The sequence below is a fragment of the Salvelinus namaycush genome, chromosome 7 (assembly GCF_016432855.1).
Source record: "Salvelinus namaycush isolate Seneca chromosome 7, SaNama_1.0, whole genome shotgun sequence".
NCBI lineage: Eukaryota > Metazoa > Chordata > Actinopteri > Salmoniformes > Salmonidae > Salvelinus > Salvelinus namaycush.
In genome coordinates this window covers 15,032,182-15,044,393 of record NC_052313.1, presented here as the reverse complement: position 1 = coordinate 15,044,393, position 12,212 = coordinate 15,032,182, and the positions used below count along the sequence as shown (strand labels likewise).

The following is a 12,212-nucleotide window of genomic DNA, read 5'->3' as shown; positions in this document are numbered from 1 at the left end:
CATTATGGGGTATTGTCTGTAGGTTGATGAGGAGAAAAACAATGTAATAATTTTTAGAATAAGGCTGAAGCGTAACAAAATGTGGAAAAAGTAAATTGTTCTGAATACTTTCCGAATGCACTGTATTTTAACAGCCTTTTTTAGTTATCCAGTCTGCATCACATCCGGCCATGATTGGGAGTCCCATAAGGCAGCGCACAATTGTCCCAGCGTCGTCCGGGTTTGACCGGGGTAGGCCGTCATTGTAAATAAGAATTTCTTCTTAAACTGACTTGCCTTGTTAAATAAAAAATATACATTTAAAAAAAAAAGTTAAGATGCTCAAGTAATAATTTTATTTGAATGAACATATGAGACAAGTTGAACAAACACATCATTTAAGTTGACGGAATTTTTGCCTGAATTTTCTCAAGTACAGTGATAGAAGAAATCCAAACAGAAAATCCAGAAGAGAGAGAAAGAGATGCAGGAGCTGAGACAGGCTGTGAAGCCACTCAAGGTGAGTGTTTACCATTTAAATGTATACACTTAGCAGTTAAATATAAATAAATCCTGCACACATGATGTTACCTTGTGCAGAGGTAAAATTGTATATGCTGTATTTTTTATTTCTTCTCATATGTAGATTTTTGGGGCAGTAACTCTCAGCACCACAAACGAGATAAGCTTGGTAGAGTGCATGTTAACTCTCTTCTATCCACTTAGCAGTTAGCCCTCTCTAAAGTGACTTACTCCTCCTAAACTAAACTGCAGTAAAACTGAAGCCAGTGCTGGGCCATGTTCCAGGGTTCTGGTGAGAGCGGAATGGACTGGTTGAAATGGACCCCTCCTCTGTTTCCTAACAGCGCTCTGCACAAGCAGCAGTGGGAGACTGCTGTGGTTATGAGTGGTTTGGAGGCAGTAATCAGGCCTGGTGTTTGGAATGTGGTGCCTCTCGCCGCACTTTCTACCACAATGGTAAACGGACTGCCATATGTGTCCCCCTTTCCACCAGAGTAGGAGTGTACCTGGACCACAGGGCAGGAACTCTGTCTTTCTACAGTGTCTCTGACACAATGACCCTTCTCCACAGAGTCCAGACCCCATTCACTGAACCCCTCTATCCTGGGTTCTTTGTTGATAGATCTGTGAAAATAATGACATCAACACAGTAATTAAGGCCAGGATTCAATCTGAGCACTCTAGTCAACAATGCAGCTTCTGGGTCAATCATTATAGTCAAATATTTCGTTTGATAGGTCAATTCCCTTCCCATGATTTTACTGTAGTCACATAGTGTTACCTCACTGTGATTCAGTTATGGTTTTATTGATCATGGATGAATCGACAGATTAGAATATTATTGTATTTCGGTAAAATTAATATTTTCGTAATGATGTACTTAAACAAGCAGAAATGAATCTGAGCTGTTTAGTTCAGTTCAGATTTGTGTTGATCGTTTAGTCCACCAGGTGGCAAACTATGCATAGTTTACAAGAATATCTTAATGTAGGCAGAGCACTGCAGTTACAATGTCTTTGAAGTGCAGAGCTAGGATTTAAACCTAATCCCAATTTCATCTCTCGTCAATTTAAAGGTAATGATATAAATTAGGATGATCATTTAGACATGCTTACAATATTCCGAGTAGTGCTGCTATGAATTGACGACAATTAGATACAGTAGTTACCATTCTGCCTGATTTTAAAAAAAAAGATACGTGGTTTAAACTATGATTAGGAATTATAGGCCTAAAGGATCGTTTGAAAAAAAATACTTAGTGCTGGATAGCTAGGTTTTCAATTACACTTGGTCTTCAACGTATTACTACTGACATTATGTTTTCAGATGTATGTTACGAAGTGACTGATATCCAGTCATCAATGTTATGAAATGTCTCTCCAGTCTACAGATGGCTGAAAACTGCAAAGATGGCTGCGGCCAGATAGGCCGGGAATTGCAGACACCCACTCAAACGTTATGAGTTAAAACTATATACAACATTCTTCTGTGTTTACAAAAGCTCAATTCCATGGCTTGTTCTCTTGGTCTCCTATATGAAGAATTCACATTCATGAAATAATCAAACCAGTGGTGAAAAACAGACTAAAATAAATACACTTCATTAGGATGATATGATTGTATCTGCAGTGAAATAATGAGTGAAAAGGAAATACAATCCATAATCATGATTTTTTTCTCAATACTTGTACACCACATTACCTAACATGGCCCCCCCCCCCCCCCCCCCCCCCCCCCAATGATTCATGTAATTGCGTTCATGTTCTCAAGTAGGACAGGGGTTCTCATCCAGCCGCATGCACACAATATCTTTGTTGTCTCATATTACATACGGTATTCTGCAACAGGACTATGTTAGGTTTCTATAAGGCGTTCTAAGTCGCCATCCACTACTACATGATTGGAGAATAGGAAGCGAGTCCCACACACACATCACATTCACGTGTGCACACACACATGCATGCACACACACAAATGCACACACAAACTCACACACAAATGCACACACACACACCATCTCAGTAGACTGTGTAGTAGGGTGATGAATGTGCGTGGTGCAAGACTCTAAAAATGATGTTTGAGGGATTCTCTTTCATGCAAGGAGCTATAGCCCAAACCAAGAGCTCCTGAACATGGACCCCTAGGAGATGAGTCAGTGGTGGGGGGCTATGGTTAGATATGGGTCAGTGAACTGGAGGCAGGGATTTTTTTATAATATCCAATTCTCATTGGTTCCAATAGTGTCCAATTCTCATACCTTTGTAACCCTCATATTAATAATATGTTTAAAAATATAAGAGTTGTGGTGGTATACCTTTAATGTAGCATATTTACCATACATTTTGATGTCTATTTGATCCATACATTTTGAGGTTTATAATGTATTGTCTTTGTTGAGGCATCACTTTACTTTATGAAGACATTAGGCTTATCCTGTAACTACACCTTCAATACTTATTCCACTTTGTAGGCTGGCTACTCTGTTATAACATCTGTCAAGTGTTAACGTGTACAACGCAAACAGATGACCATCATATAAATTATATGGCCATATTCACTGCACATAATGACAAGAAAAGATTGAATGGGAGTGACGTAGCTTGACGGAAGTAGCCTACCTCCCCGAGAGGGAGTGAGTGGCTCGCCTATGTGGGAGTGAACGAGAGAAAGCAGAGTTTGCGGACAACCCTTGGATAGGAAGACCCTACTGGAACTGACTGCATGACCAAGCGTCGCTGAAATCGTCTGCAGAGAAGCCACAAAGTAACCTGCGCTGTTCTATTTTTAGAAATCTTCTTCCTTGTTTTTTTGTGTAAGCTATTTCTCTGTGAAATAAGAGTAGTCTTTCAAGAGCTGCCTTGCAAATGATTTCTCTTCCGTCTTTCTGGAACTGTGTAGTAAATGTCAGAGTATTGAACCCCAGAACGGATAACTGTAACTTAATCAACAACTTCGTTTTTCCAGAATAATACACAATATCGATTGACGCAAGCGATTGAAGCTGTCAGGCGCTCATGTTGAAGTGAGGATCAGCTCAAAGGATATCCCAAACTTATTACTGTTCGTTCGGTCTTGTTCCAATGGATTCCTGAAAAGGGGCGTACCATAAGCAAGGAGAACCAGACATTGCGCGCCGATCATGCTACAACATGGACGCATTATACTGTAAAGTTGACTTGCTACTGGAACTCGAAATGCATGTGATAGAATAAGAATAGCATTATTTATTTGATCTGATTAGATATGTGTATGTGCATGTTTTAATCAATTTGTTCAAGAAAACAGTATTTCCACTTTATTTTATTTGAGGCTATATGCCATTCGGAAATACTGTTTGATTTCATGTATATATTTTTTTGCAGGGCTGGAACAAGTGTTGCTATGCAGGTAATGCGCTGTAGCAATATGTTAGAGATACAATTTATCGTCTGATACCATATCTAATTTTAGGGGATATCTTGTAGGTCGTCTCAACCAACCATTGGAAATGTATTTTGCGTAAACAGCTTGCTGGGTATTAGGCTATAGCACCATGATGGCAAACGATAATCCTTATAACAGTCGCTTTATTGTTGAAAAATACATACATCACAAACTGTTGAAGAAGGGATTTGTATGGGAATTTAATCCAGAAAACGATTCCCCAAATAATGGTTTTGGGGAGCCCTCTCCCCCTAACTCCCCCGAAGTTTTTGCACGGAGGTCCCAACCCTCCGCTGAAGGCGTGGACACTGACTCTCCACTCCCAAACAGGATCCAGCAACCGGACCGACATGCCCGGCTCCATAGGGTGCTGCGCGAGGCGGGGGACGAGATTGAAATAATGTATCAGCGGGACTTTGCAGAGATGTCGGGGCAGTTGCATTTTACGCCCAGTACGGCACAGAGAAGGTTTACTGCTGTTATAGAGGAGCTCTTCAGCGACGGTGTAAACTGGGGTCGGATTGTGGCTTTCTTTGAGTTTGGAGGGACAATGTGCGTGGAGAGCGTCAACCGGGAGATGACGTCCCAGGTAGACAACATTGCCCATTGGATGACAGAGTACCTGAACGGACCCCTGCAGAACTGGATCCAGGTGAATGGTGACTGGGTATGTCTGTTAATAAATCATTCCACATTTGCTCAGCCTCTATCCACCTATCACACCTTTGCATCAGTTGCGAATACAATCACTTCTCATCAGTGGCAAGTGCATAAATATACAGCTTATGAATCCCTTCAGGTCTGCATGCACGCTACCCTACTATTTTGATTGACCAAAAATCTGTCTACTAACACATGTCCACCACCACCATTGTCTAACATTTGGGACTATATTTCAGTCAACCCTGTTATCATGACTAGGGCAGTAGCCTAGCCCTACATGGACAATGATTGATTTGTTGTCTGTTTCTGGGGTCCTTATATCTCCTGGCCAATATTTCAGTCAATCTAGGGAAACCCTACCCTACCCCTATTCTGACTGAAGGTCAAGCACACACACTCAGAAAGCCCACACTGAATTATCTTGACTGCATTCTACTCTGTCATTAGTTCGCCAGATGTTTGGAAACGCCTGACTTCCTTTCTCTCCCCCAACATCTGTGGTTTGAGTGGAACTGCTACACAGTATGATGTCTCTGAGGAGAAAATTGGCTTGTTTCCGCAATTCAAGTTTGAATGAATGAACACAGCGTTTCCCTATTTAGAATCCACATCAAATGGAGAAAAAAGCCTCCCCTCTTTTAGCCTCTGCTCTTAGTTCATTAAATCCCATCCGTCTGTTTTACCGCATCGCTCTAGCATTGAATAATTTAAGTCTGAAATTGGAACAGGCACACCATGCTTTCATACACACCCATCCTGGTGTAATAGATGTCTAGGTTGTAATAATAACAACTACACTCCTTATTTTGTTAATTCACTCCTCTCTCATTTATTTACATATTTGCAACATCCCGGATGAGCAAAGGAACTGCTCAAATAGTGAACATTGTTACAGGGACTTAACATTTTAATTTGGGGTGAAGTGAATTGAAATGTCATGATATTGATGGGGCGATTTTACTGGCTCTTCATGTCCTCTTTACTTGACCCATCACTTGACCTGTCACCGCAGTTAGGGTGGAGTGCATGGTTTTCAAGACACAGGCAGGTCTTTCCAGACAAGCAGATACTGTATGCATAGACTGCTGTATAAAGGGAGAGTGGAGGTGGTAGCTGTCTGGACTGAGCATCAACTGGAGCAGAATAAATAGCAGAGGCCAAAGGCTTCCACCACCAACTCCAGGACGGCTAGGGAAATCACATTCTCATTGTATAGTTGTGTGGTGTTGTGTATAGTTGTCCCCAGAAACAAGAAGAACTGTGTGGGTGTGTGCATGTATGTATGTTTGTGTGTCTTTATAATATATTATTGGATAGCAGTGGTAATTTCTACTTGTTCCATCAGAAAACTATTAGGAAGCATTCAGCACTGAGGTACTTTTCAAATTAAATCAAAGTTTATTGCTCGTGTATACAGATTTGCAGATGTTATCGCAGGTACAGTGAAATGCTTGTGTTTCTATCTCCAATAGTGCAGTAATACCTAGCAATAAAAAATAAAATAAAAAAGTAATACACAAATAATCCAGAAAAATTAAGAAATATCAGAAGGAGTGTTACGTGTGCTCCCTCTCTGGCCTCCAGGTCACCAGGCTGCTCGTTATGCCGCACACCTGTCACCATCGTTACGCACACCTGTGCGCCATCAGACTCACCTGGACTACATCACTTCCCTGATTACCTTCCCTATATATGTCACTCCCTTTGGTTCCTTCCCCGGGCGTCATTGTTTCTGTTTCTTGTCTGTGTGCTGTTAGTGTTTCTTGTTTGTAGTAGGTTTCGTTTATTAAAAACACTCACTCCCTGAACTTGCTTCACGACTCTCAGCGCACATCGTTACAACGAGCAATGTCAGAGACCGGAATATATACTGTACAGTTGAAGTCGGAAGTTTACATACACTTAAGTTGGAGTCATTAAAACTCGTTTTTCAACCACTCCACAAATTTCTTGTTTAACAAACTATAGTTTTTGAAAGTCGGTTAGGACATCTACTTCGTGCATGACACAAATAATTGTTTACATACAGTGAATTATAAGTGAAATAATCTGTATCACAATTCCAGTGGGTCAGAAGTTTACATACACTAAATTGACTACCTTTTAAACAGCTTGTAAATTTCAAGGAAATTATGTCATGGGTTTAGAAGATTCTGGTAGGCTAATTGACATAAACTGAGTCAATTGGAGGTGTACCTGTGGATGTATTTCAAGGCCTACCTTCAAACTCAGTGCCTCTTTGCTTGACATCATGGGAAAATCAAAAGAAATCTGCCAAGACCTCAGAAAAAAATGTAGACCTCCACAAGTCTGGGTCATCCTTGGGAGCAATTTTCAAACGCCTGAAGGTACCACGTTCATCTGTACAAACAATAGTACGCAAGTATAAACACCATGGGACCACGCAGCCATCATACCGCTCAGGAAGGAGACGTGTTCTGTCTCCTAGAGATGAAAGTACTTTGGTGGAAAAAGTGCAAATATTTCCGAGAACAACAGCAAAGGACCTTGTGAAGATGCTGGAGGAAACAGGTACAAAAGTATCTATATCCACAGTAAAACGAGTCCTATATTGACATAGCCTGAAAGGCCGCTCAGCAAGGAAGAAGCCACTGCTCCAAAACCACCATAAAAAAGCCAGACTACGGTTTACAACTACACATGGGGACAAAGATCGTACTTTTTGGAGAATTGTCCTCTGGTCTGATGAAACAAAAATAGAACTGTTTGGCCATAATTGTCATGTCGTGTGTGTAGGTGGCAGGGAAGTCAGGCGCAGGAGAATCAAACTTGGTATAATGGAGTAGTTTAATAACGTAAAACAAACTCCAAAACCAAAGTACATAATAAAATAAAACGTGGGTAAAAGAACCCGTCGCACACCAATCCATAAATCACGAGCATAACAATAAACAATCTCTGACAAGGACATGAGGGAAAACAGAGGGTTAAATACACAACAATTAATGAATGGCATTGGAACCAGGTGTGTAGGAAGACAAGACAAAACCAATGGAAAATTAAATATGGATCAATGATGGCTAGAAGACCGGTGACGTTGACCGCCGAGCACCGCCCGAACAAGGAGAGGCATCGACTTCGTAAGAAGTCGTGACAATAATGACCATCGTTATGTTTGCAGGAAAAAGGGAGTGGCTTGCAAGCCGAAGAACACCATCCCAACCGTGAAGCACAGGGGTGGCAGCACCATGTTGTGGGGGTGCTTTGCTGCATGAGGGACTGGTGCACTTCACAAAATAGATGGCATCATGAGGGAGGAAAATTATGTGGATATATTGAAGCAACATCTCAAGACATCAGTTAGGAAGTTAAAGCTTGGTTGCAAATTGGTCTTCCAAATGGACAATGACCCCAAGCATACTTCCAAAGTTGTGGCAAAATGGCTTTAGGACAACAAAGTCAAGGTATTGGAGTGGCCATCACAAAGCCCTGACCTCAATCCTAAAGAAAATTGTTGGCAGAACTGAAAAAGCGTGTGCGAGCAAGGAGGCCTACAAACCTGACTCAGTTACACCACCGCTGTCAAGAGGAATGGGCCAGAATTCACCCAACTTATTGTGGGAAGCTTGTGGAAGGCTACCCGAAACTTTTGACCCAAGTTAAACAATTTAAAGGCAATGCTACCAAATACTAATTAAGTGTATGTAAACTTCTGAGACACTGGGAATGTGATGAATGAAATAAAAGCTGAAATAAATCATTCTCTCTACTATTATTCTGACATTTCACATTATTAAAATAAAGTGGTGATCCTAACTGACCTAAGACAGGGAATTTTTACTCGGATTAAATGTCAGGAATTGTGAAAAACTGAGTTTAAATGTATTTGGCTAAGGTGTATGTAAACTTCCGACTTCAACACACATATATATATATATATATGTGTGTGTGTGTGTGTATATTGAATGGTGTGCAAAGACCGTACGGACGGTATATGAATAGAAAAGGTGTGTACATTAGTAGTTATATAGGATGAGACATGATTAGAATACAGTTTATACACAAGGAGCATACAAAACATTTGGAACGCCTTCCTAATATTGAGTTGATCCCCTTTAGCCCTCAGAACAGCCTCAATTCGTCAGGGCATGGACTACAAGGTGTCAGAAGCGTTCCACAGGACTCCAATGCTTTCCACAGTTGTGTCAAGTTGGCTGGATGTCCTTTGGGTGGTGGACCATTCTTGATACACACAGGAAACTGTTGAGCGTAAAAAAAGTCAGCAACGTTGCAGTTCTTGACACACTCAAACTGGTGCACCTGGCACCTACTACCATACCCCGTTCAAAGGCACTTAAATATTTTGTTAAAATAAAATCAAAATGTATTGTTCACATACACATGGTTAGCAGATGTTTTTTTTTATTTATTTTTTTATTTTAAATTTTATCCCCTTTTCTCCCCAATTTTCGTGGTATCCAATCGCTAGTAATTACTATCTTGTCTCATCGCTACAACTCCCGTACGGGCTCGGGAGAGACGAAGGTCGAAAGCCATGCGTCCTCCGAAGCACAACCCAACCAAGCCGCACTGCTTCTTTAACACAGCGCGCCTCCAACCCGGAAGCCAGCCGCACCAATGTGTCGGAGGAAACATCGTGCACCTGGCCCCCTTGGTTAGCACGCACTGCGCCCGGCCCGCCACAGGAGTCGCTGGAGCGCGATGAGACAAGGATATCCCTACCGGCCAAACCCACCCTAACCCGGACGACGCTAGCCCAATTGTGCGTCGCCCCACGGACCTCCCGGTCGCGGCCGGCTGCGACAGAGCCTGGGCGCGAACCCAGAGACTCTGGTGGTGCAGTTAGCACTGCGATGCAGTGCCCTAGACCACTGCGCCACCCGGGAGGCCCCTGGTTAGCAGATGTTAATGCAAGAGTAGCGTAATGCTTGTGCCTCTAGTTCTGACAGTGCAGTAATATCTAACAAGTAATCTAACAATTCCCCAACAACTAGCTAATACACACAAATCTAAAGGGGTGAATGAGAATATGTACATATAAGTATATGGATGAGCGATGGCTGAGCGGCATATGCAAGGTGCAGTAGATGGTATAAAATACAGTATATACTTGTGATATGAGTAATGTAAGATATGTAAACATTATTAAAGTGGCATTATTTAAAGTGGCATTGTTTAAAGTGACTAGTGATCAATTTATTAAAGTGTCCAGTGATTGGGTCTCAATGTAGGCAGCAGCCTCTCTGAGTTAGTGATTGCTATTTAGCAGTCTGATGGCCTTGAGATAGAAGCTGTTTTTCAATCTCTTGGTCCCAGCTTTGATGCATCTGTACTGACCTCGCCTTCTTGATGATAGCAGTGTGAACAGGCAGTGGCTCTGGTGGTTCTTGTCCTTGGTGATCTTTTTGGCCTTCCTGTGACATCGGGTGCTGTAGGTGCCATGGAGGGCAGGTAGTTTGCCCCCGGTGATGCGTTGTGCAGACGGCATCACCCTCTGGAGAGCCTTGCGGTTGAGGGCGGTGCAGTTGCCGTACCAGGCTGGGATACAGCCCTACAGGATGCTCTTGATTGTGCATCAATAAATGTTTGTCAGGGTTTTTTGGTTACAAGCCACATTTCTTCAGCCTCCTGAGGCTGAATGTTTTTCCCATTCACCCTCTGAATTGGTCACATACACAATCCATGTCTCAAGGCTTAAAAATCATTATTTAACCTGTCTCCTCCCCTTCATCTACACTGATTGACATAGGGGATCATAGTTTTCACCTGGATTCACCTGGTCAGTCTATGTCATGGAAAGAGCAATGTACACATAGTGTATAAAACAGCATGTAAACATTAATAAAGTGACCAGTGTTCAGTGACTATGTACATAGGGCAACTGTCTCTAAGGTCCAGGGTAGAGTACAGGGTGGTAGCCGGCTGGGACAGTGACTAAGGCTAGTGGTGACTGTTTAACAGTCTGATGGCCTGGAGATAGAAACTGTCCTCAGTCTCTCATTCCCAGCTTTAATGCACCTGCACTGTCTCCGCCTTCTAGATGGCAGCGGGGTGAACAGGCCGTGGTTAGGGTGGCCTTGATGATCGTCTTGGCCTTCCTGTGACACCGGGTGCTATAGATTTCATGGAGGGCAGGCAATGTGCCCCCGGTGATGCGTTGGGCTGACCGCACCACCCTCTGGAGAGCCCTGCCGTTGCGGACGGTGCATTTGCCGTACCAGGCGGTGACACAGCACGAAAGAATGCTCCTAATGGTGTATCTGTAGAAGTTTGTGAGCGTCTTAAGGGCCAAGACTAATTTCTTCAGCCTCCTGAGGTTGAAGAGTCGCTGTTGCTTCTTCTTCACCACGTTGTTTGTGTGAAGGGACCATTTCATGTTGTCAGTGATGTGCACGCCAAGGAACTTGAAGCTTTTCACCCTCTCCACTGCGGCCCCCTTGATGTGTATGGGGGTGTGCTTTCTCTGCTGTCTCCTGTAGTCAGCGATCAGCTCCTTCGTTTTGTTGACGTTGAGGGAGAGGTTATTTTCCTGGCACCACTCAGCCTACAGCAAGGTGGGAGCCCTGGCAGTCTCATCGTTGTTGGTAATCAGTCAGCAAACTTGATGATTGAGTTGGAGACGTGCGTGGCCGCGCAGTTATGGGTGAACAGGGAGTACAGGAGGGGGATGAGCATGCACCCCATGTTGAGGATCAGTGTGGCGGAGGTGTTGTTGCCTACCATCACCACCTGTGGTCAACCCATCAGTAATTCCAGGACCCGGTTGCACAGGTAGAGGTTCAGACCCAGGGCCCTGAGCTTGGAGGGCACTATGTTGTTGAAGGCTGAGCTGTAGTCAATGAGCAGCATTCTTACATAGGCATTCCTCTTGTCCAGGTGGTTGTGCAGTGCAATGGCGATTGCGTCGTTCATGGATCTGTTGTGGCGATATGCAAATTTGTAGTGGGTCTAGGGTGTCGGGTAAGGTGGAGGTGATATGATCCTTAACTAGCCTCTCAAAGCCCTTCATGATGATAGTGAGTGCTACAGGGCGATAGTAATTTAGTTCAGTTACCTTTGCTTTCTTGAGAACGGGAACAATGGTGGACATCTTGAAGCAAGTGGGGACAACAGACTGGGATATGGAGAGATTGAATATGTCCGTAAACACTCCAGCCAGCTGGTCTGCACATGCTGTGAGGACACGGCTTGGGAGGCCGTCTGGGCCGGCAGCCTTGTGAGGGTTAACACGCTTAAATGACTTACTCATGTTGGTCACGGAGAACAAGAACACACAGTCCTCATAAGCGTGTTGTTTTTCTCGAAGCGGGCGAAGAAGGTGTTTAACTGGTCCGGGAGCGACGAGCTAAACACAGCTTATATTATTCAGAAGGCTCCAGCACTCCCTCTTAGGGCCAATGAATTATTCATTTTTTTCATTTCGTCATCAAAATAACATTTTGATTTGTATTAGGACTATATTTACAGAGGAAGACAAGTTCCAGTCAAAACTGCCCTTTGAATTTGCCCATTACTAACTCTTTCCAATAGTCATTACAATAAGCATGTGTTGAAACTTTCATTTTTTACCAGCAGTCCTGGTTTTATATTGTACGTATATATAATATAGTTTTTACTAATGACTGTATGCAATATACTTTATG

The 12,212-nt window shown here is 42.9% G+C and overlaps 1 protein-coding gene across 1 annotated transcript in view; it reads left to right on the top strand.

The window, feature by feature from the left end:
* Positions 1 to 3,187: 3,187 nt before the first annotated feature.
* Positions 3,188 to 12,212, top strand: part of LOC120051010 (apoptosis regulator Bcl-2-like) — a 75,485-nt gene continuing 66,460 nt past the window's right edge. Inside the window, exon 1 of the mRNA XM_038997586.1 lies at positions 3,188 to 4,591. Coding sequence (XP_038853514.1) covers positions 4,034 to 4,591 — 558 coding nt within the window. The 5' untranslated portion in view covers positions 3,188 to 4,033. The remainder of the gene's footprint in view (positions 4,592 to 12,212) is intronic.